Here is a 26,454-nt window from a genome sequence, read left to right as displayed (position 1 = left end):
GGAACTAGGGAAATATCTTCTTTTGGCTTTTTTTTTTTTTTTTTTTTTTTTTTTTTTACCCCACTGCCCCCTCTTCCAAAAATCATTAATTCTTTATCGGTTGCAATGCTAGTGTTTTCTACAGAATGTCATGCAGAGACACACACGCGCACACTGCATTCAGAGATCCGCATCAGAAATCGGACTCACTGGAGCAAAAAAGAACTTTAAGCAATCTCAGCAGGGAGAGTAGAAGAGAGGAAGGATACGAAGATGCTTCAAAAGATAGGCTGCTAATTCTGTTCTGCGCTAGAATTTTAAACCAACCTAGATTCTTCACTGGTTTAAGTAAGAATTTCTGATTTTATATTACTGAGGAAAACCAAAACGTTTTCATAAACAGTTTCATGGACAGTAAACAAAACAGTAAGAAAAACCTTGCCAGTTTATGGAAACACTCATCTTTAAAAGCTGCTTTCTGGAAAGCTGGTGCTTTATTGTCTGACAGAGTCCCAGATATGTGAGCGTAAGTAGATGACTATTCTATGAGATCAGACAAAAATAAAGAGCGAAAAAAGCTTTGGAAAATGTTTTTGATATGCAAGCAGTAATAGAGTATTTATAGCTATGGTGATGTGCGGTTGCAGTTCCCAAAGTAATGCCCACATGTATCTGGGCCAAAAAAAGAAATAAACATTTAATGCATGTCAATATTGAGCTATGTTTAATGCTACCACACAGAGTTGCTCTGCCATACACCTCGCAGTGAACCTTACCTCCTCCTCTTTAAGCTTTTGTCTCCGTTTTTCTTCAACAGCTGCTCTCTTCTGCTCCTCTCTCTGCCTCTGTTCCTCCAGTCTTCTCCATCGCTCCTCCATTTGCTTTTCATATTGAAGTTTTGCTCTTCTCTCCTTCTCTAGTATCTGCTGTTCCCTAGCAGCTTAGGCAGACAAAAAGGTGCATTTTACTTTATGCAAATTTACTCCTGCTTTAAAATTATTTGATAACATGGCACAATAGAGTAAAACAACAAATACAAGTACACAGGGTTTTAGTCCACTAAGGTAAAAAATATAGTGCACAGAAGTGCTGGAATGATTAGTAAACCAAGTGATTTGCTCAATAAATAAATAGGGAAGCCCTTTGTACACAAGGTGATGGTTTGTGCCCCTTACCTATGTAAAAACAGTGTACAGAATAGTTAACAATTTTTGGGGGGTTTTTTTGGTGGTTTGGTTTTTTTTTTTAATGTTTCAAATCCCTCTGTAGCTTAAAGCCAAATTCTTTTTTCATATAAAACAAATGTTCCCAGTAGGTTTTAAAGTGAATCAGTTATACATGTTGAAGCAAAAGCCCTTGGAATTTCTTTAGAACTGTGCTTCTCATTATGGGGCTGCCTTCAAAATAAATATGTGAAAACAACATAAGCTAAACTTGCTATGAAGCTTTGGAAATACACCATTCTGTTCACAATTTGGTGCTACATCATTATCCACTTCTGCCTCTTTGCATGAAAAAAAAATTACTTCTGTTATTGAGGGTTTGCCCAGTTGCTTATTCCAACTGGAGTCATGATCTTCTTCTCAAGACATCAGCTTCTTGTTACAGAAATTCAGACTGCAACATTACATACAGGACTGTTGCTTCAGGTTTACATAGCAGAACAAGTAGCAGAAGTTAACGTGACAAATGATGAGGAAAAATCCACTTCTCATGCAAGTGTATTCCATAAAAAGGCAAGAAAGAGGAGTTCAGTAAGCATGCCTACATACACGCAAGCCTGTAATGTCACATACCAACATACATACAGCCGATATCAAAGAAGGAATATTCTCAGAGTTGCCAGGCTAGGAACTTGAAAGTTAGGGAAAGCCAGAATTAACACTGTTTATACAAGAGCTAGTCCTTCATCCTGCTCAGCTATTCAGCCTGAGTCTGCTTTTTCAGTTCCTGTTTCCTTTGTACAGCAAATTTTTACCATTCTAGCTTGCTCTCAGTATCTTCCCACCAGTCCTAGGCTCTTGCCCAGCCATCTCAATTCCCTCTTCTAAGGCGAGCCTTTTTCCCCCAGCTCCTGCCCCCAGGCTCTTTAACCACAGCCATGACCCTCACCCCCTCTTGGCCCCACTCCACCCTCAAGCCCTTGGTTTAAAGCCAGACTCCCTCCAACACCAGATCCTTTTCCAACAGTTGCATTTCTTTCCCTTGAATACTGGATCCTTCTAAAATACTTCTCCCTCACATCCAGCCTGCTTTACAGAATGCCTTCTACCTTATTCTTGTTAGAAATACAGTTGATGCTGTCTTCCCCTTTTGCCTTATGAAAATTCAGTATTCCTCCCACCACAGGACAGGGCAGTATGAGAGGGGTGTCAGTGCTGGAGCCGAGCTTGGACTTGTATGCATGAAGAATCAGACTTGTCAACAGATAAAAAGTTACCTCAGAGACCATGGAAGACAAGTGACCAGTTGCTAATTGTTAATGACTACTAGCCACGCCAGGTAGAGCAGGTGAAAACAGCATGCTTGAGTTGATAAAAACCAAAAATAAAGTGAGGTGTCCAGAGATTATAGCAAGATTACCTTCTGAGTAAGGAGGTGAAACCTGGGACTGGTTCGGGACAGAGAAGCAAACCATTCCATCATCAAACATACAATTCCTGTTCCTTAATTTAGGGATACTAAAGCACTGATTAATGAGTTCTGGCTTTGGTGAAAAGGTCACTCTGCTGCAGCTGGCTCCATAAAGATCTGTCCTTCTGGGGAACTCACTGCTTTTTTCTGAACTCCTAAAAGAAATTTACCACAGACAAACTGTGACCAAAACCCAGAACTCCCCATTCTAGAAATGGTCTTAACCCTAAAAAAATGTGTTTCCAGAAGGCAGTATGATGTCTGGGGACAAGAACTGCAGCTAACACCTTCCAAATCCCCTGGGCCAACCACTCCCAGATTCTCCAGCTTTCAATTTCCCTCTCATCTCCTCTTCTACTTTTTAATCCAAGTCCTTTCCAATCTACTCATCATGTCACTTTCCTGGGAACCAGATAATCAAGAGGACAGAAGAGATAATCTGGACTGAGTATACCTGGAAGACGTGAGAGCTACAGCTCAGGCTGGTGCACGCCCCATATAGACAGAACCTCTGGGGAGATTAAGTACTAAACACCAGCAGATTTTCACAGGAACTATCAAAAGCAATCTTGCTCACCAAGCCCATGGTACTAAAAAAATGTCAAGTCACTGGTCTCAAGCCTCAGGTTTTGCCAAGAAATGGTCAACAGTTCGTTTGTTTATTGCAAGAAAACCAATATTTTCCTATGATTCTTCTCACAGGTATCCATACTGTTTTAGTTGACACTTCCTCAAAATACACACCTAGCTTAAATTTTACAAAATCATAAAACACTGACAATTCCTTTTGATAAGTATTGTCAGGTAACCTTAAGGAACAGTGCTACTGGCTTTTCTTGTTATTACAATGAGGAAAAGTGAAGCTAACTGTCCAACATTTTTTTTAATATATACACACACGTATGTATATATAGAAAGTCCAAACCAAATCTTGAACTGTTAATTCCATTCATATATCTGTATGAAATTAACTCTGTATACACACACACCCCCCTTATTTATTTATTTAATATATATATATAATTTGCAATTTCCTCAACATTTCCCTGAAGGTATTAGTAGATTAAAACCAACTGACTTTTTTAAAAACTCTAAAAACAATGCTTATTTTATTCAGTAAATGAATTAATAATTTTTCTCATTCTCTTGAAAAATTAACCATTTTAAAACTTATGGGAAAGTATCTGCTTTATGTCATACATAACAACTCTATGATATCTCTTAATATGGCTAAAACTTAATAAACTAAAATTGAGGCTGTTTCACCAAATCATCCTACATATTATCCTGAATATTATTCAAGGCTTATTTGGTATTTTTACAAACCAGAATCCTAACAGTCAGTATCTTGCACATAAACCTATATTCAAAAGTAAATAGATCAAAGAAGAAAGTCAACTTGTAACTATAGAATATTAAATACTCAAATGGAAATCAAAGAAGACAGATTAATTTAATGTTTATTATTTAATGTAAAAGTAGTAATATAATCCATAAAGACTAGGAACAGACTAAACCACAATGTTTAAAATTCAGAACAGAAAAAATGTCACGTTAGTAACTTAAGCCTATTAACACGTATACATAAATAATACATACACCTCCTGCCATCTTACCAAGGTATTTCTCCCTTTCTTCTCTTCTCTCCTTTGCCAGTCTTTGTCTTTCATCGGTTTTTAGAAATCCATCAATGGCTGAAGTCAGAGAGAGAGGGGGGAAAAAAGTGTTAAAAAAGTGCTAGTAAAACTAAAGAAACATCCAAAAGAACTAAAAAAACCCACAAAAAAAATAAATCAAATCTACTGCGTTTAACAGCTCCAACAACAAAAACGACTTTGCACTTGTATGTGGGCAGGTTGACAAGCTGGGATTTGGCTACATCTCGAGCACAGTCTCCTACCTACTGCCGAACTCCAAGCAGAGTTCCTCAGTATAAATGCCTGACTCCTCTTCTTGGAGCAAACAAGCATGCTGTTAGTGCTTGTTTCAAAATTTAAAACTTTCTTGAGAAAAACCATAAGGATGCAATTAACATGTATTCATCTTTGTTAATAACCTCATTTTAAATTTTTTGGCTTAAAAAGAAAAAGGTAGTTCAGGAAAGCAGTAAAAGGTGTATGCAGCTCTCATAGTCTAATGCTATGTGGAGTCCCAGCCCTCGTATTTATGGCTTAACAGCCCCACAGCTTCCTTGCCCACAGGAAACCAGCAGCACTAGCTCGTTTCAGCAACCAGCAATTAGTGCTGGATGAGGCTACGGAGGCAGCAGCCCTCCTGCCCTCTTTTCCAAGTAGGAAACACTTTGTTTCCTCCTTGGGTTGGCATCTAAAAGCAGGTTACTTGTCTGGGAGGAGGTTGCCTAGGGATGTTTTGCACCTGGCTCCAGACACCCCAGTTCTTTGCACAGCATGAGCCACCGAAAAGCCCAATTTAAGAAGGCAGGCAGGCAGGCAGACCGTGACACACGAGGTGCCGCAGGGTCACCTGCCTGCGTGCCCTGGAACGAGCAGCCAGACGGACCGTGGATGGACCTTCTGCAATACCACAGGTAAGCTCACCAGCTCGTGACTCAATAGACCAGCTAGAGAATGGTGTCCTTCCAAAACAGCTGACAGGGCCTCCAGTGCCCCGCTTTCTCTCTTTGTTTTCAGGATCTCCTGGGGTCTTAGCAGGGCTGCAGTACAAACAGGAGCAGCAACTCACGGCACAGTTTACATCCTTTGCAATCATTATTTGGGCTCCCTACTGAGTTACTGAATTACAATTAAGTCCCCTTCCCGTTTGCTCTAAGAACTGCAGTCGTTAATTTTATCAGATAAATATGAGCGGAAAAGTGACTTCGACTGTAACCCCGACTCTCTTCCTGAAAAGCCACACTTCCAGGCTCCTCTCCGAGGGCATCCTGCCCACAGGAGCAAAGGTTCTGCGTAGCAAGTGCCATTCTGTAAAATGCACGGTTCTGTAGGAAGAATGAAAACCAGCCTCGGTGGTCCCTTGTGAGCGGTGAAAAACGCAGGTCTCAGCTGTCTCCCATTAGAACAACAGCTTGCTTTTTCCCCCAGCAGCACCACCTTCAAACACCATCTCTAATCCTCCTCTGCACACACATACAGCGACTACCCGACGGCAGCCAGGCCTCTGGAAAATTGCGATTATAGCTCCCAGCTGGTTAATTACAACTAGAATTTGTGGGTCAAATACGTATCTATGTATTAGCAAAGACTCATCCTACTTCCATATTAGCCTGCTTGTTTGTTCGCTTGGCTGCCATTTATTGTCAGATTTGACAAGCAGGGAGGAGAGAAGAGGAGGCGGCTCAGTAAAGCAACCATGGTGAAGGTTTGCAACTACTTTGAAGCGGCCTGCAATAAGAAGTCAAGAAGGGGAGTCCTGTTGTCAGCATAGCTAAATTACAGCTCCAATGGAAAGTTTTTCAGTGATCTAAAAGTCAAAAGAGCACGAAACCTACAATTTAGGCTAGAAGCAGCAGAGGAGGCAAGATCAAGACTGGATCAAGAGCCCAAAGAAGGAAGATTGAGCTTGGGAGCAAGTCAAGGCTGGAGAAAGGGAGAGAGGCAACCAGAGGCAGGAGCTAAGGTCTTCTGCAGCAAGGGATGCAACTCAGATGGAGAGAGGAACAGCAAGACAGTCCACATCCATGGATTATGTTCACAAAACCCTGCACTGACTCTCATCACTCTCCTGCTTTCAGCAACTTCTGTGAAACCCACTGGCAAAAATAAATCCCATTATGCTTGTCAATAAAATTACAGCAAACTTATCTCTGCTTTGATTGCCTCATGAAGGCAACTGGTAGAAGTGGATCTAAAAGCTCCAGCCTTGCTCACAACTGCTATAGCTATCCAAAGTTGATGCACAATTTTTCATGTTGGCTTTCTCAAGAGTTTGAATGTCCCAACCCCGCTCAGGTAATATTAAAAGAAGATCAAGGCTGTAATGCCAGACACTTAAGAAATGAGGATGTATCAGAATTGAAACAGTCTATACAATCTTTATTTTGCCTCCTTTTACACATAAATTATGCATTTTTTCCTTTTAGGTCCTTTCGCTTATTCAGTGCATAGGACGCACCTCCTCAAGAGGTGAACCAAGTTCAAAGCGATTAGTGCTTCTTGCTTCATTTCTTTCTGAAACTGGAAGGTAGGCAGAACTATAGTCTGAAGTCTGTCTTGGAGAACAGCACTCCAGACTTGGCTATATCACAGGTAAAACAACAAATACATGAAACTGCTGCTCATTACATGTGCGACACACCAGCATGCAAAAAAACGTGTGGAAGAAAATAGTACGCAATCTAATAACTACAGGCATCAAAATGCATATGCATGCAGCAAGGTTAGCATTAAAATAGCACAGGCATCCTCAATACTAGTATTTCTTAACTCAAGTACTTGACTTCACGAATCAGCATGCCTGTCAAAAACTAGAAATTTGCTTGCCTTCGAAAAGTAAATATAGCTTTGAACGACAGAATAACTATTCCCTGGGTAATAACTTGTACCATGGGATGATTTTTTAAAGCCAAAATCAGCATATTTACTACACATCTTCATATAATATACATTATAAATGTAATAGGCAGAGCAGTTACCTGTGGCAGGAAATTTGATTAATGACAGGAATTCAAGTTCTGTTTGGTAAAGCAGACTGCAAACAGCAAGCTAGCAGGGGTAAGCCTAGCACGAAGATAACGTAACTCCATCTCTGCTTCGGCAGGGAAACTGCCAGCAGAGGGCACAGAGAGGCTGGAGTGAAACCCAATCCCCACAGCAAAGCAGCTTTCCCTGGGATAAGTGACCTTAGGTTAATAGTCTGTATGCTCAGCTTTATCCTGAGCCTTTCTCATACTTACAGCTCAGCCTCTGATCCCTCAGCGAGGAAGGCGCGTAGCAGCAAACGACGTGTAAACGCGGGCTGGTTGTGCCAACCAGAGTAATAAAATACAAAAACTGGCAGAAAAATCTAAGAACCCTTTACCCCCAGGCTTGCAGAAGAATAAGGAAACCGCCCCAGTAACAACATCAAAGATTTTTACTGTAAGGAAGCGTGCACACACACACGCACAAATTGCTGCTACTTCTACTCCATCGCCCAGCCCTCCCCAAAAGCCCCTTTTTCAGAGAGTCCCCACTCTCAAAGGCATGCATCTAACTGCTGGGCTAATTCCTTGAGATTGTGCCTCATTTTTCGACTGAAGAGGGCCAGCTGCTCATCTGGGACTTTGTTACAAGCAGCATTTCTAAAGAAAAAGACTATAACTTAAACCGGTTAAAATGTCAGCAGGAGTCCTGCGGCAGTAATACACCAGCTAATGCTGCAGGACTCTTTCAGTACTTTAATGTTACTTTGAAATAAATATTCACAGAAGTAAAAACCCGACATGTTAATTGCTGCTTCAACCCTTTTTGAAGGGCAAGAGGAACCTATTCAGACTGATGGAAACAGGGCCAGAACATGTCCACGCACACTCTGCTCCACATACCAATTGTGTAAGCCTCTTGGTGGTTGCTCAAGACAGAGAGGAAGGTTGTCCTGTCCTGATGAGACACAAGGAAACCTCTGTCTTTTGAAATCCGTATCCTGTTTCTGGTTGAGAAAACAAGTATTGGAGCAGGACAATCAGGTTATTGGAAGCTGAGAGTACATTTCAGAAGGACCAACCGGCTGCTTGGACACCTCCTCTCCTGAAATTTGCACCTGAGTAACTGCCAGCAGATAGGGCCTCCATTAATTTTTTTTTTCCTACTTTGCTGTTGAACCCACATACACTTCTGTCCTTTATAATATCCCATGGTATTTGGTTTCATGATGTATTTATATATAGTAGATATCACAAGCAGGGATCCCAACACAGAAGGAAAGCCAGCAGGGATCTGAGGCCAGCTCTACGTTAACAGTGTTCAACATACCTAGACCTTTGGCCATCCTACGTGCTCATAGACCTCTGCCCATTCTACATGAGATCGTCCCAACGTTTTTAGACCTTTGCCACAGTACGTGTCATCTAGACTGACGTTGCTGTGTTGGTGAAATTCCCGGTTTGGATGCAGTTCTGCCAGTGGGTGGCCTTGCCAGGGATGTGGCGAGGTGGTCTCTAGAGCAGACCAGACTAGCCCGAGATACCACTGCGCTTACACCCACTGTCCTGCTGGCAAAGCTCTGCTGTTTCACGTAATATAATCTCAATCTATAAAATCAAGATTTTGCTCCCTAAAAACCTGCTTTGTCTCCCTTGAGACTGTTCTTTGAGGCAATAAAGAACAGACCTTTCCATCTGCCACTGCTTCCCTTTGGGTACTACTGAATGAAGAAATGTTAAGTTTTCAGTTACTGACTATTCTCTGAGCAGGAAAAAGGCATAAAACTGCATGTGACTGTACCTGGATGACACTTTCTATTGGCAAAAGGCCCTTCTAAGTTTTAAATATGGTATATTGCTGAGAGGCTTTCAGGTAGAGCCAACACGCAAACACCACAAGGGCTTTGCAGGTATGTTCACTAACATTGAGTGGATTGTCCTTGTTTTTGATAATTGTCTTTTTAAAAGTTTTCTTTCATTAAAAAAAGCTCTTTATTGTATTGCACTCAAAAATCTAAGTATAAAGAATCAGAATTTTCCAGTTTCAGCTACTTAATTTTATTTTTATGTTTGCCAGGTTGGATTTCAAATATAAGCAGAAAGGAAAAAAGGGACATTTTCCATTCTGTCTAATTAAAACACCAGGATGGCTATCTGTTGTTATAAAGATGTTAGGTAGATGGAGTCATTAAAGGCAGACTCAGTTGCCAAAACCAGTGACATTTCAGACACCCCAGGCTAATTGTCTGAGAGGTGGCCTGGCAGATCGGACAGAGAAGCTGTCAGGGACCTGCACGCTCCAGTTACACAGGTAGGACACTGCTTTATGTTTGTGATCCCCACCCTGGATTTTCAAATTTTTCTGTTGAATCAAGAACTTCAGCTGTATACCATACTTAAAGATTACAGTAGCAAAATATACCCTACTTGTATGTTTACGTTTAAAGTGAAATCACTCCAAAATGCTGGCCAAAGAACTTTAAAATTATACATAAAGTGTATATAGGTCATTTGGTGATCACATATAATAATGACAATATCTTAATTAGTACATGGGGAGGAAAAAGTTACTAAAATGTAAAGGGCAGCTCTTTTCAGTTCTGCATGCGCCCACAGACACCTCATCAGCTCCACTGGATTGCGTGCTGTAGGTATTAACCGTGTGCGCAGCCCTAACAGTGCCCCATGGAGACTCCAGTATCATGCAGACGCAGCAGATGCATCTGAACATCACTCAGAACTGATAAGATACATTAGCAGAATGTTTTTACTTATTAAAACACTAGATAAATAGTAATACTAGATTAATATTTTAGTTTACTGAACAGGTCCCTGCGAGACAGCCCACCACACGGTAAGCGCATACAGAGCGGCAGCACTACGTCAAGTGTGTTCTACACTGCCGTTTTATTCATCTGCTTCTGTAATCTCTCGGGCAGAAAGGAGTCCAGAGGCTTAACCAGAGCTTGCCAGCATCTCTCTCCCAGATTTAACATGCACGAACATTTATAGCTGTATTTTTCAAACTACACTGGTCCCCAGACCCACTTGGAATCTGTAGGTAGGATCTTCCTCCCCTTCTAGCCTGTCCCTTCAGCTTCTTACTGCAGGTAATTACAAAAATTGCACAAAAAGGGAGCTGAATGGTGGAGATTCAGCCGTAACTTAACCATGTTTTTGTTGTTTGGTTTTCTTTAGCTTTAGTTTCTTCAGAATAAACCCTGCCATCACTTCAGTTCATGAAGACAGAAGGTCAAATATATAATTTCTAAGTTCAGCAGTTACTTTAAAACCTCTGTATTCCTACCTTTGTCAATACAGATCCCAATTAATCCTTTCAACCTTACTGCAATTGAAAAATTTTGTCTTCAAAAAGTCTGTATATATGTGAATGCGTATTACGCATGAAGAGAACTTTTATTCACCTAGATATAAAAATTTTATTCTTAATCTTGTGTTCTGCAATCTTTTACTATTCATGAATAGTAATTTTAATAGCAGATGCTGATATACTTGAACCCACAAATTCAATTTCATAGCTATTTTTGTATTCATTGTATGACTGCAGCTAACTTGAAAACACCTTCAGTAACTTCACATGAAGGTTAAATGAAAAACTATTCTCAAGCACTTTTAGAAGTAGTGTCATTTGTTTGAGAAAGTTCATCTTTGTAGCATACATGCAAACACACGTGCTGAGTTAACAAACTATTAAATGGTGGACACGTACGTCAGATTTTACATGCTGCAGAATGAAACCTGTGCAAAGACACAGATGGTAAATAGGGATACAGGACAGACCTGCCTCTCCATCCTACTCCAAGGGAGTATACTACACACTCTTTCTCTGTGTTAATAACGCTTTCCAAGACTCTTGATTCACGAGGGGGAGGGAGAAAGGAGACAAAAAAGAAGGGAGTTTCCTTTTGCTTATTATACATCTTTCATCCAGCAATTAGTTACCAATGGGATCATTCCTCTGCTAGAAGACAAACAGGGAACTATTGTTAATAGCCTCATATAAAATTTTAATACAAAATAAAACGTTAATATATGTAAACATTATGTCCAGAGCCTTAGCTAACAGTTCTTGAGTGCTCTAATGCTAGCTTCAACGTAGCTACCGCCCTAGTAGCCATGGATCAAAGTAGGCACAGGTCTACCGCTGGCTCCAGAGCAACCTGGCAGGCAGGGACCCAACCAGATATTCATGCCACTCCTGCTCTCGTGCAAGTCTCAAGGATTTTATCTTTTGCAGAATATCAGCAGAAGCAGAATTTAGCATCAAGATATTTGTATAAAAAAGTCAAGAGTTGACTAAAAAATCTGAAATTAGATGAAAGGAAAAGAAAAGGGGGAGGGGGGGGGAGGCTGAAGATTTTCATTTATTTATAATTGGTGTTACCAAAACGTCTAGTCATTTCCTTAATTGCAACTGATCTGAGTACACATTTGCAGTACAATCTAAGTTAAGTTTATGGACAATTTCCAGAGCTGTTTTATTAAAGAAAGGACACTGCACAATATCAGAATCACAACTATGAATGACTTTTAAGACTTATCCTTTAAAATAGTCTAAGCAGAGCTTTTGGGGGGCCTTGTGGGTTTTTTTTTTGTGGGGGTTGAGAGGGGTTTGGGAGAGTTGAGGTTTGGGGGTTTTGTTTTGGGGTTTTGGTGGAGTTTTTTATTCCCAGCTCTTGCTTTAAAAAAATAATTTTTCTAGTAAGCAGAAATTCTCAGTGAAAAGACAGATAATCAAATTTGAAGATGCACTTATTAAGATGTAGGAAATGTATGGTTTTTAAAATTGACTCTGTCGCAACTTTAATTATATCATCAGAAAAAGGCCTCAAGAATATTAACCAAAAATAATAACATAGCCTTTTCCCCCTTCAAATTCCTAACTACCCAAGATTTATAATGAGGAGTGAAACAAGAGAAGAGCGTAATCCAAAAGGAATTCATGTATTCATGACACTTTCCTGATAACGGATTCATCCTACACACACACACAGTGTACAAGGAAAACCATGCTTTTCAAACCTGTTCCCTGTGCAAGGGGAAAAAAAAACCCAAAAAACTTAAAATTCTGTGGGGGGAAGGGGGTGGGGGCAGGAATCAAATCAGCAACTTTCTGGAAGGAAAGGCTATGCATTCTGGAATGGGTTAAAAAAAAAAAAAGGAGTAACAAAAACAAATACTGCTTCTGACTCACAATTAACACTTTGAAACTAGATGGAAGTAGGGTTCACCAAGGAATAATTGCTGGCACTAGCTGGAAATTATATACTAAACCAACAAGCAAACCCCCAAACCCTAAAGCTATAAACATTACAAATGAAACAATTTTTTTTCTACTACAGAAATTTTTTCTTCTTTCATTCACTCACTACATATGTCCTGAATTAGCAATTGCCCCAACATATATTTAAGATTTATGCATTTACTAACTTGCACAGACTAGTTTCACTGACTTCAGCAGAACTACTTTGTTAAAAGAGAGAAGAGGGAAATATCTTGTTAGGATCAGGAAGCCCCACCCAAGTCTGAAAAGAGGTCCTATCACTCACGTACTATCATAATAAATGGAAAACGCCTTTGTTGGAAGGAAAGTATCTATAAACACTGTATACACTGCTTGCCTACTTCACTTCACCTTATGACCTTCGCAAGAAAAAGCCTCACTGTAAGACAGTAAGCCTTGAGTCATAGTTATTTTGCCAAAATTATCTAAGGGTAATGTTCTGGGATCATATGCATTTGTTTCTCCAACTCAGTAAATTCAACCTGAACAACTTCATTTTAGGAACATACACATCAAAACCCAAAAAATTCAATTTCTTTCCAACGATTTTCGTTACCAAAATGAACTAGAAACAAAACCTTTGCTTCTATAGTGTAGTCTAGCACACAGTTCCTCATTAAAAGTGTTTCTGGACTTGCAATACACATCTATTTATCAACATCTGCTGATGTTATATATTTATTATTAGGTATTAGATAACCAGAGCTCAGTGAAAACCAGCGTTTCACTGAGAGATTCAGATATTTTTAGCATCAGCAAATGAGATGGAAACTGTAAGTATCCATTTCTCCCACCTCCAGCTAGCTTGTAATCCCCAAATGCACATTAAAAGCCACTTCCTATTCAAGTTGATTGGCTTTGCTGGTGTATGGCACTGAATAGCGATCTTACGCTTTGGTGGTTTTACAGTTTTCACTGCTGTGTTGCTCTCCCAAATGGTAGCTGAAGTGCATGAAGGCATCAAAAGTGAAGAGAGAACACAGAACTGCTTTTCCAGATCCATGCAGCAAGAGCTTTCATTGAAGTCTTTACAGCCACTGCATCTTGCATATCCCCCACATGGGCAAGGAGATGACCTGCAGCTGAAGTGCCCCACTCCTCTCCTTTTACTGTGATTTATTCCCTGCCCTCCCCCCCTCCCCCCCGAAAACAATGAACATTTACTCAAACCTTTGCAGCAACTTCCAATGCCGCAATTTAAAAGCAAGGTGTACAGGAGCCTGTACTTGCAGGGATGGTTGTCTGGAGGAAACAAAAGAGCTTACCCAACGTGCGCACTCCAAAAAGTTCGAGCGTACTGGGCAGAGTCCTGTCCTCATGCTCAGGCTCTTCAGCATCACTGGCCTCACGTCCCGAGCAATACCCCCCTCAGCAGCGGGCAGTCATGCTGCCTCCAGCCAGGACCCCTCGTTAAAATTGTGCTTCACAGCGAAGAGGAAAGTTGGGATGATTTTCCCACCGTAGCAGCAGCCTGGAGCACATGTCAAGCTGCCCGGCTCAAGGCACTGAAGCGCGCTGAAGTCCATTATTCTGCTGCCAGAACTCCTTTTGTCCTAAAAGGAACTTTCACAGCACTGGTACAGCGCAGCTGCAAATCTCCAGTTTCCAGTCACTTGGGGGTCACAGGACAGCATTTTGGGGGAAGCCCCAGCCTTCCTGTGTGGTCCCTGCCTGCAGGGCTGGAAGGCAAAGCAAGCGGCCATGGGCCTCCGCAGGAAAGCAACTGCTTCCAGATGGGCCAATTGGTAGAGACAAAAAGAAGTCCTATAACGAAACTCTTAATTAACCTCCATGTCGAAGTACCCATACGAAAGTGTGGCATGGCAAAACCACAGCTTGCTTCTAAACCGATTTCAGCCAGAAAGCATTCTTCTGAATGAAGCCTTGAGTAAAAATACACAGATCTGTCAGTATAGTCTCATTAACTGTCATTAAAAAAAATTAAGGATAATCACTGAAGAAATGATAAAACAACGTTACTAGCTACAGATAAAGGGCTTACACTGGGGATACAGAGGCTTGATGAACTAGCATTTCAGTGGTGGCAATTTGTACAACGTAGCATTGACCTTAAACAACCCACTACACATGTATGTACAGGGGTGGCTCTGCCGAGTCCTTTTACTAACTAACATTTTCTTCATTTCAAGTTTAATTTAATAGAAACTGCAATAGAAATATCTGTGCATTGGGATTTTCTTTGAATTGTAGAAAAGGTATATTTAGAGTATCAAGAAAGCATATTTGGCTTCTAACAACGCTTACGGAGAGGCAAAGTGTTGCCCTTTATTTCCCCTATATGCCTACTTTTTTTTTTTCCTAGACAGTACAATTAACATTTAAACATTACCTTCATTTCTCACTATACTCTGTCCTCCATCATTAAGTCAGGGATGACTGAAGACCTGGAGAAGGCTTTTTAGGGTGTTTCTCTTCTGGTTTTTGTGGTGAGCAAAGCGAATATAGAGCATTTAACAAAAGAAGAATCCATTTGCAATTTTCCATTCATATATCTTTCTATAAAAAAAAAATTAAGTGTTGATGACTTACTAACATGGCATGCACCCATCAAGGACTAACCTAAATAACCTCCACTTTGCTCTGCCCCTACCTGGTGCATCACTGACACAGTGTATTATTCCACGTAGAAGCAGCTACCAGGTGCAGAAAGCATGTTTTCCCTGCGATTTGGCAAAAGCTTCAAAAAAAGAAAAAAAGCTGATTAATCCAGAGTGGACATGATCAAGTGAACTTCATCATCTGTGGAGCTGACTATGATTAGGAGCAAGAGTTAAAATGTTGGTTTTACTGTGCTTCACACTAATAATATTTGCCACAGATTTATTTAAGGGAGAAGAATATCCATTGATCATCAAACCCAAACAATTTATTCTAGGAACATGCACAGTAAATCCTCATAGGGAGGAAAAGCTTTTGCAATTAACAATTAATTTTAACCTTTTTTCTTGCATTTTAGTAGGTGTACTACACCAAGGTACTTCATATTAATAGCATTATGTATAGACTTATAGTTTTAACTATGTTTCTGGTCAGTTTATCAAAGTGTATTCCATACAGCTCCTGCTTTTGGATGGCCCGGTCTTGGCCCCTAGATATAATTCTTAATAAATCATATAACTTAGTGGCGAGATCTGACTATTTGGCCATTTAAATCCAGAACATGAACTTTTCCCTCTGTCACTTAGGCATTCTCATCTGAGAATCTAATCCTTCTAGTCTTCCATCAAGAGCCTAACATGTCCTTGTTACAACTTCTGCCTAGTTTTCTACCTGTCCTTTATCTGTGAGCTTCTGACTCTGGAGCATGAAGCTTTCAGTGCATGCAATTCCACCTGCAAGACACTGCTGGGACTTGACCAGGCGCTGGCAACCTCACTGCCCCAAAGAGAACAAAAATATTATATTCACACACATCCTTTGCATCTTTGTATGATCACTTATAATGATTTTTCTTGATCCAACTATTTAATATTAGCCACCATGCATGGAAAATGTTAACTGTCTCTGTTAAAAAACAAACAACCCCCCCAAAGGACAAGGCTCCAAAAGCAACGACCTCATACAACTCTTACTCTTGAACTATGTTAAATGGTCTGAATTACTTAGAGCTTCTAGATGTCTAGGAAATATCCCAAAGTGGAGATTATTTTAACACTGACAGAAGCAACCTAATTTATGTATGGGGCTGGTGCAGGTTCTTGGAGTCCAAGACTGCAAAGGGACAATGAGACATAGTCATGGTTATTAACACTGAGATACGTTGGGTCTTGCCCACCTTGCCTAAATCCTACTCCGTTCTGATGGAAAGACAACGTTCGCATTTTGTGGAAACAGACAGAAGGCATTAGATCTATTAAGTTGGTATCTGGAAGAGTATTTTTCAAGGGCAAGGGACAGCATGCAGATGGACTGATACACAAATAGGGCTGATCATTTCTGCATCCCTTGAAAGAGTTATGTGAACCTATGTCCTTAAGTAGTATTTAGATGGATTTTCAGTGCTTTAAAAAGTGTTAAAAAAAGATTAAGTCTGCCTTTTTACCACTGCAAAAGATAAATCTTTGTCTAAACTGTAATTTCTCAGAGGATTATTCACCAAGTTGCTGCTCTAAGTTGTCTTATTTGTTTATGCAAATTCAGAACACAAATCACATTATATGTGGAGCTCTTAAGCTGCAAAATAAATAAGGTATTTTACCAAACCAACACTCCTCTACACAAGAGAGATGAGTAGAGTGCGCATCTACTGAATTTCAAGCCTCAAAAAAAGGACTTTTTTTTTTCTCCCAGAGTAAGACTTTGGAGCTTTTACAAAGATTTACAAAAATCTGTAAAACTAAAGGATAAAACAGAAGTGAAAGCTACCTGTACAAAGTGACCAAGCTGCATGCAAAGTGCTTAAATGATATGCAAAGATGAACGCATACACTGAATCCAGGATTCAGGGCATGCTTATGCCAACAGAAAAAAGCCAATTAAAACAGAGTGGGTCACTAAGCTTTGCAGTAAGTAGTGCTTAGCACAGAGATCAGGTCCTGTGTTCTGTATTTTCTGTCAGTTCGTCTAACCTTTGGCAGTGACATGTAGCAAAGCTACACAGGATGAAGGGAGACTCCAGTTTGCACGGGTCTCTCCCACCCTCTTTTGCGACCTTCATGGCCCAAAGAGAAAGGAGCTGAGAGATGTATTTAAGTCAGTAACGTGCAATTTACGCTGCCATGCCAAGACTGCCTCTGCGCTAGCTCAGGGGAAGCCCGATGCAGGAGAGCTTGCGGCAGGACTACGGGGACTTGGCTGACATTTCCCTTGGCACAGCTATTTTACAGCCTTTAGACACACACAGGCGCTCGCGCTCTATAGGCGTGGTGTCTTCTTTTGACTGTTACCTGAATTTGTTTCAGAGATCAGAGACACTGGCCCAAAATGTTATTTTTTAAGAAAATACACATACTTAAATAACGACATTTCTTAATTTCTGTTGATCCTTCAACCCTCTGGAGGAGACTGACTTGATACAGAACAAAGTTCAACACTGACACGTAAGTGCTAGAGTTAGTGATTCAAAATCAGCATCCAGACACTTTTAAAACACTATACAAAACCAGCAGAAATTAATTTAAAATGTTTTAACAAAACCCCATGGTTTCTATTTGTCAAAAATCACAAACCTCTATTAAAAGGTCTGTATGGGTCTTCCATCACAGTATAAGAAAAGCTCTTTGGTTCAAAGACAAAATTTGTTTATTATTTTAGCCCTTACGCTTCTGTATACAACTTTGGGAATGCAACACAAATCCTGCTAGCTCTTGCACCTGACTTTGTAGCACTTTGCACAGTGAATTTCTGGTCTCATTCATGTGTAAGGGCAGAGCTAGAAATCTGGCCCACAGAATCTTATTTTTCTGGTAACTCAAATTCTTCAAACAAGTGACTTGGAAAAAAAAACTCTATGGGGCACTAAAAAGCCTCATTTCATATGGCGCTGTGCCTAGAGACCAGATTCTCTTGTGTCTATCAAGATGCAAGTTTCTATTGTAGTGTTCTTCCTCCTAAGAGTGGTGAATTTTATGGCATGTAATACGGGGTAAGCTTTTACTGCATTCTGTGGCATCATCTTTGGAGGAATACAGCACCCTTTAGACCATAACTTCTGTCAAATTTGGTTGAAGCTGACTGATGGCTTCAACAGGTAATTATTGGTGAAAAGAAAGGAGGGTGGACAGACAGATAGGTGTGATCTGCTATGCTTCATTTCTTTTTGAAGAAATACAGACAACTGAATTCTTGAAATTGTAGCCAGACACTTAAAACCCGTATCAAAGTCCTTATTTGCACGCCTTGAGAAATGCAGCATATTCAGAGTATGATGACCCTACATCATTAAGTGGTTTCTATCATCAAGGCCCCAGCTACTCACAACAGGATGGGCTTGGGGAAAAAAAGAAAACTCACAACAGTTTAAGAAAATCTATCAAAAATTATTGAAGTTGCTAAAAACAACAAATACAGAAATCTGCATGCCTTTTTTTTTTTTTAATAACCTAATAGTTCAGAGAAAAATCAGTACCTCTTCTGCACATTATTTTCTGAGTAACTCATATAGAATAAAGACAACTGAAAAAAAAAAGAGAGGACATAGATTAGCCAAACGCCACATATTTAAACACAAAGTTTAAATGTTTTAGGAAACAACCATATGATGTTACACTGCACTGATTTTCAGAGCATCTAATTAATTGCCCAACATTTAAACTGACAGGCTTAAAGAAAGGAGACAACATATAAAATGAGCACTTTAAAAAGAAGCTTAATCCAGTGTCATGACACTAAACTGCCAAGCTAAACTGACCAACGATAATGGCAGAATAATTTTCAGTGGTAATTTCTTTTGGGTTATTTATAAAAAGCAGAATGAGAAACTGCGAGTACTTGCAGTTTATCAAAACAGCAATGTTTAGCTAAAAAGTGGGTGATAACAGATGAGCTTGAAGAAATAATCTGCATGGAACATAACAAGCTCTAAAAGGAAACAAAGATAATTATTTGCACAAGTGAACAGTAGCATAAATGTACTAAGGTTGACCGTGATTGCTGAATTTACACTCACAATCTTCTCCTGTGGGACATGCCACACTGAATACGCCAAACCTAATCACGCAGCCAGACTTTTTTTTGGCATACAGATTTATTTAATGCTATGACATAGTCTAGTAACACGTGGTGTGGGTGTGTACATTGGGTTAAAAAGAAAGCTCTTCAATATTTTTCTCAATAGAGGTAAATACATGGTGAATGCAAGAAATTGAAGGTCACATATGCTTGGCAGGCAATACTTTGTTCAAATTGATTTTGAAAACACTTGAATCATGATTTCACAATTAAATGATCCACTGCTAATACAATGTAATTGTACATTTTGAAAGATGAAGGCCAGTCAGCTTAATTTCTTCTAATGTGTGTTTAGACTTTGTAAGTCTACAATTAGCCTGTACATGGGTTAGGTGGTATTTTCTATTTAAAATTTAGTTTTTAATTTTCTCTCGTTCATTGTTCCTCCCTGTCTCCCTTTTCTGATGTGCCGCAGTTGTGGTTTTAATAAAACAATTTATTGGCAGGAAATTTAACCTGACCGATCCTTCAAATAAAACAAACATAGCTTTATTTGGCACTAGAATGTAGGTGTTTACAGTCAAAAGCTTATAACTTAGCATCCACTTTGCACCAAAACAGATAGCAAAATAATCCTGTTTTAATTCTTGTAACAACTTGTGCCTCAACATCTTTCCCCGCCCCAATGTCAACACTAAATCCCAAACTATGTTCTTTCCTACTTTATTATTTTTCTTTTCATGCCGCAAAACCAGTAAGACAGAAAGATCTAATTTTATATAATATTTCAGTTATTATGACATTTGTACCAATAAAACTTGCTGACTTGCTGTACAGTCACGCCACCGCTGAGTATGTATTTACAATTCATTCCTTATCTTTGCCCTTAATACCTCACTGGGGTCTCTACTGAGACAACCAGACTGTCCACCTCACACAGGCTGCCAGAACTTAGATTACAGCTACAGAGTAGAGACAGATACAAAACTTTCCTCATTCCAAGAACATCTTCAATTATTTAAAATAATTCCTATGCTGGATCCTACAAAACTGCAGAAGTTTGTGGGTTTTTTTTAAAAATAACTTCTCAGTTATACCGCAGGTGTAAACTGACAGAATTGCACAACACAATTATAGAAATACCATAAAACTATCAATGAATTATTTTTTTTTGTTTCTTCTAGCAATCTACCAGTTTGGTAGATTCAAGTTAGACTGTCTTTTCATCACCTTCCTTTTGTTTCGCACTATAGTTACTTAGGATATACCATATACATAAACATGTCCTATTGCTATGACTGGAAAAAGAGAAGCAGGGAAACAAAAAACAGAACACACTACTTGAAGACCTCAGCAGTCCCCACAGAAGCCAAGGTCCAAGCACCCTCATCACCCACATCACAACAGCTCTACCGGACAGCACAAGAGTTTTGGGTAAACACTGAAATGACCTTGCACCCGTCTGTCCTTTCCGTCCCACCAGCCAGCTCATTTATTAAGCGAGATTTTTGCAGGGCACTGCCCCGCTGAAGACACCTCTGGTGCAGAGAAGGGACCAGTGCCGTACGGATGGGTCCCAACTGAGGTTGCGGGCTGGCTGCTGCCCAACTCTGGGCTGGGCTCTGGGCTACGTCTCAGGTAGCCCCATCTCCAGCCCAACTCCTGCTCTTCCCAGCTGGGACCCCTGGACCCAACAGATGACCCTGCCAGCATGGGACCACTGATGGACCCCACTACCAGCGCCCTGCTGCGCCCACCCTGCCCGAGCCCTGCTGGATGGCGCTGGGGGAGAGGACACAGCAACACACTGCGCTGCTTCCGACACACAAAACTCGGAACTACTCCTTTGTCTCACGGGGGAGAGCCACCAAAGTGCTCGACTCCACATCTCTGTTACCCGCAGCCCAGGAGCTACTTCCCTGTCTATGAGGGCAGAGGCTGCATGCTGTCCCTGAACAGCCCTCCAAAGGCAGAGGACCAGTAAGGGCAGCCTTTCTCCCAGGCTCCTTTTTATTTCTCATCCCTTTAACCGCAACAAAAACCTGCACGCTCTCTTCCACTTCTGGCTTCCAGCAATCGCTACCCGACATCAAACAAGGTGATTTTCACCACATAAAACAACAACAAAAACACCCAGTAATAGGGTGTTACCCTACTAGTCCGTCCACTAGATGACAACTGAGTAAAATAATAGCTCTGTCAATAGCAAACAGCACACCAGGTTTCAGACATTTTTAAACATAGATGTCTCCTCAAGCCCAACTTTTAGGTGAATCAGATTGCAACAGAACATGCTTTGTAGTGGTATTTACTTTTCCTGTTTTTTTTTTAAATAGAGGCTTATGAAGTGTGAAGTACTTTTGACAAAAATTAAAGTGTTCAGAACTGGTATTATTACGTTCTTCTATTTCTATCTTAGTAAGCCACACATGCCCAGTACCCAAGCCTGTGATCATGCTGGACCAAATACTTTATACATAAAAGATGTTCATAAATAAACAATTTGGTTAACACGCAGAAATGGCTGCTGGTGCACAAGTAACCAGAAGCCAGCAAACCATACATTTGCTCGCTGCACAGGGGCCACCAGCTGCTAACAGAAGGGAAGGAAAAGCTGTTCTGCTCTATAATGCACACCCCAAAAAACCAGCAGCTGCTCCAACATAACGAGTGAGAAGTGATCAGATACAGATGACTATAGGGAAAGAAAACGTTAGACACCTACACAGCAATGTTTTGGGGTTTCTCTTCCCCCTCCATGTATTAACCTTCCTTCTTCCTAAGTTTTAGCACATGCTAATCATGAATGTTTCCCCAGACTCAAGGCTGGTGTGTCAATGAGAATCACCAGGTTTTGAGTGCTGCAATATTAAGTATTTTTATTTTGCCACCTGAAAAAGCAACTCTTAGTAAGACGGGCGTCTCAAACACACACTTGCTGAAGGGCAGACTCCTACCCTATGTAATCCATCAGGGCAGTTCAGCTAAAAGATCAGTGCCACTTGCCTATTAAAACCTGCAGCGCAACAAGTCCAAGGTGATGTGTCTATAAAAGCCCAGTTAAAGAAGGTCAACATATTTAATAAAAACAACCAAAACAAGAAGGCCCCATACATACATGCAACACAACTACAGCAAGTTTTGAAATTGATAAAGGTAGACCCAAGGGGAAGTTGGAAACTTTTCAGTTTGAAAACAGAAAGTATCCAAGATGAAAATGAAATTAGCCAGCTTTGCAAACAACTCTAATTATTAATACCATGTAGATCTAGCCAGATGGGAAACAATACCGTGCATAGCGCAGCTAAGAAAAACAACAGCAGGGAAATAAAATCATTATTCTTTTCAACTGTAATACCATAGCTAGTGCTAAAAGTTATTTTCAGAAAACATTCTGCACTGTTGTTTTTTTTTAAATAAAAAGTAAAGTACAGCTTCTAAGAAGTCTTACAACAGCCACTGCAGCAGACTGAAGCCACAACGATTCTCTTCTCCGTGTTGAAGAGCTCTCAAGAATGTTTTTGACAACTACTTAAGTAGGTTTCATGATAATCACAACTACTTAAGTAGGTATCATGATAATAAAAAAGACAACATTCCTAAACACTATTTGATGAGATCATAGCTGTTTCCCTCCTCTCAGAAATATAAAAAGTGTATGTATATAGGCCGTTCAGTTCCACTCTCAAAATTACTTTTGACAGAGACACCTCCAGCTAGTGATACCGCAACTGAGCTTCCTTCCTCTCAGTGGAAGTGGGTGCAGGCTTTTTCTAAGCACTTTCCATCTTTTAAGCCTATGAAAAAACTAATAGGTTGATTACCACAATTTATACAAAGGTAACTTCTACAGAGGAAACGGTGAGTAGGGCTCTGTACTGTCTTTCTGGCAAAAATATATGTACTTTACACAGTGAGCACATCATTATTTCAAGATTACTTTTCCTGCTGGCAAAGAGTTCAATTGGAAGTGTTGTCTATTACATGAACAGCCAAAGACTGGATTAGCTCTTACATTTATTTTTTTGTCTCAGCCATTTTAGACTGATTTATAGGATTAAGAATTGTCCTGGTTTCAGCTGGAATTTCCTTCTTTTATCAAGGTGCAACCTCTCCCAATACAACTTGCTGCCCCTTGCCTCCTCCATGCGGCTCCTTGTGAAGACAGAGCTTCTTCCATCCTCTCTCCAGCCACCCTTTAAGTACTGGAATACAGTGATGAGGTCGGCCCTTAGTCTTCTCTTCTCCAGGTTAAATGCCTGGTCTCCAAAAGAAAGAATAGGAGAATAAACTCCAGTTCCTTGTGCTGCCGCCGTACGACCCCAAAGACTGTTTCTTCCTGCTGGGGCAGAGGCGAGCCAAGGGCCAGGCTCAGCACGGAGGGAGGAGGCACAAACGAGAGGTGGATGCTGTTCTCCTCCTGGAGCCACCAGCACAGACCTGCAGCCAGGTCCTGCAGCACTGTAAGCATGAGAGAGCAGACCAGCCAAGCGCATCAAAATAATCGGAGGCAATTCTGCCAATATAAGAAGTCCAAATCGCTCTTATTTTGGCACGGTTGTAACACAACAGAAAAAAAACACTGTTCAGTTTTGGTTTTTTGTTACTTTGGGGTTTTTTTATCATTAAGGCAGGACAGACTTAAACTCACAGTAGAAAAGAGCACTTGTTTTCTTACAGTAGCTGACTAGACTAGTACTTTCGTCAATTTTATTTAAGAGAGAGTTGCAAGGTTATAAAGCATCATTTCCGCCAATACAATATTTCAATATCACACTTCCATAAAATCAAGTTCTATTTGATTCAAAAATACAGGTATGCTTCCTTTTTTAAATTTTCAACTTCTATCTTAATCAAAACGTATATAGGAGGATACATGGAAGAATAATAAGTTTGTACGGCAAGTTGATTACTCTTCAACAAATAGTTCTCTTGTAGCTGTAACAGCTAAAGCTATTAAGAGAGAATATTAATACCATCTCTGCAAGATCAGTTGAAACAGTTTGGCAAAAGGGAATGTGGCAATCAGAAGAACAAGTGAAATTTAACTTGAAGCACTTCCTGCAAGCCTTGCCTTACACTTCAGATGTATGTAAGTATTGGTATTTGACTGCTTAAGGTTCAAGAAATTAGTAAAAATCAAGTTAAAAAAAACTTTGAAAGCAATGTCGGTACTCCAAAACCGCCTTAAAGCAAAGTCTGAATGTTAGATTTTACAAAGTACTTCTGATTAGTTCTTAACACACACACACACACCCCAACATGAAATAGAAGTTATCTGAATAAGTACTTGGCATATGTGAATATCCTTGCAATGACCTGACCCAAACTATAACAACATCAGTATGTTTTTATCTAAAACGATTCAAGGATCCAAGTGCGTGATTAAGTCCTTCCACAGTAGTACAATATACACAGCTGATGTACTGGGCATCCTTTTTGTTATGACTAAAGTTGGCTTAACTTCTGGCACTACTCAGAATTCTAACTCCATTGTTTTTATGTTTTCCATGAGAGGTAGAAAAGTGGAGATGACAGATTTATTTAATTTTTTTAAAGTGCAAGAACTATAACCTCATCTTCAATTGGATCCTCCCAAGTTTGCTCATTGCCTCCGACAGAAGACTTCTCAGCTTGTTTCTACTTATACAATCAGCAATTCTAATATGTATTTTTTTCTGAAGTGTTCAGTGTATTTCTTTTAATAGAAAAATCACCGATAACAATTTCTAGTACAAATGGAAAATATGACATAATTCAGAAATACTTGAACAATAACAAACCAGTAAGTTTATAACTAAGAAAAACTGGAAAATCAACTCACTTTCTCATCCTTGGCTAAAGCTGTTTTAGCCTGACAGTCTCTTGAGTCACCTTTAAGGAACATTTCTTCCCCTTTTCACCCTACACATACTCATCTGCAAAGACATTTAATTCTGTAAAGCTACCATTCCCGAGTCCTCTGACAAATCTCTCTGCTTTAAAGACTTACTTGCCACCTTTTAAACAACATCTTGTCATGCTACATGACCAAAACAACCACAATTTCTGTTTGATACACCACTTTCCAAATTAAGTCTGAGTACCGCAGCCACTTCAATGCAACGCTCAGAAACTGAGGGCGACAGGCTTACTTGAGTACAAAAGCTTTGTAAAGATGCAAGAAACCTTCCCTCTGATAAATGGGAGCGGCAGAGGGGAACGGCTCGGGGTCCTCACGGGCAGGCTGCAGGCGATGTAGGCTCTTGTCAGCTATGAGAATTGAGGGAGCAGAAGAATTTAGGAAGCTTATTACTGGTTCAGCGAGCAAACAGAGTTAACACACATGTAGCAGTCCCAAGTTACAAGCCAATTAAAAGCTTCACATTATCGCACCACCTCACTGAAAGCAATAGGAAGGAATACAGTCAACTCTGCAGATCTGTTCCCTCTTTATAAATAAGACCAGACCAAAACTAAGACACCGCCCCAAAAAAACCCACCCCAAAACACCAAACAAAACACACACAAAAGAGTCCATACAGTCACTAGTCCTGCAGCCAACACAAAAGGACACCCCTGAGCATCTGCACGTAGCACATAACACTGTTTTCACTTGGTGAATATTGCGATTACCCTAATGTAGCTAATTTGGGGTAAGTCTGTAGACAGTCCTTTAAAAAGAAAATCACGTCTTTGCTAAGGAATGTTTTCATAGCACTAAGTAGCCAATTTCTGAGCGAATTCCCTTTCGCAGTGAGTAGTACTAGGCTCTCATGTATTATACATAATTATAGCAGAGGAGATCATTTGGATGCCACTGCTTCTACACTACAGCAGCTCTGAATTTGTTAACAAAAGTAACTGTCTAACATACTCGGGGCATTATTTTCCTATGGCAATAAGGCAATTAAAACCATGCACATTTAAGTAGTGATAATCAGCATAGCTACATATCTGGTTAGAACCATAGCGGGGCGCGAAGTAACTGTATTGCTTTCACTTCACGAGGATCCAAGCCGGGGGAAAGGAACTGGGCCAGCTTACAGCAGCTGAGCAAGATGGTATTTTTGATGACTGCCTTCTGGTGCTCAGAATCTAATTTCCGTACAAAAATACCCAATTTTTTGCAAATGGAAGGAATCTTCATAATTTTCTATATATGCCTCAGTCAACAGGCTTGAGGAAGCGTGGATCACACCTATTTGTTTCACAAGGTGTGGGATACCGATTTGGGCAACAGAAGCTTGCCTCAGACTTCATAATTATTAAAATCTATTACAAGGTTGATCAAATTATGCAATTTAAAAAGAAAAAAACCCCACAC

At 40.2% G+C, this 26,454-nt stretch overlaps 1 protein-coding gene across 10 annotated transcripts in view; it reads right to left on the bottom strand.

Annotated features, from left to right (window-relative positions):
* Positions 1-26,454, bottom strand: part of MAP7D2 (MAP7 domain containing 2) — an 85,888-nt gene that overhangs the window by 34,167 nt on the left and 25,267 nt on the right. For 9 of the 10 annotated variants that reach the window (XM_049834842.1, XM_049834843.1, XM_049834845.1 and 6 more), the window contains exons 2-4: positions 8,117-8,220; positions 4,230-4,307; positions 756-919 (exon numbers count right to left, since the gene is read on the bottom strand). In XM_049834842.1, the coding sequence (XP_049690799.1) occupies positions 756-919; positions 4,230-4,307; positions 8,117-8,220 (346 nt within the window). The remainder of the gene's footprint in view (positions 1-755; positions 920-4,229; positions 4,308-8,116; positions 8,221-26,454) is intronic. The other variant, XM_049834848.1, reaches the window with a different exon arrangement.

The sequence above is a fragment of the Accipiter gentilis genome, chromosome 32 (genome assembly GCF_929443795.1).
Source record: "Accipiter gentilis chromosome 32, bAccGen1.1, whole genome shotgun sequence".
Taxonomy (NCBI): domain Eukaryota; kingdom Metazoa; phylum Chordata; class Aves; order Accipitriformes; family Accipitridae; genus Astur; species Astur gentilis.
This window is presented reverse-complemented; position numbering and strand designations above follow the sequence as displayed.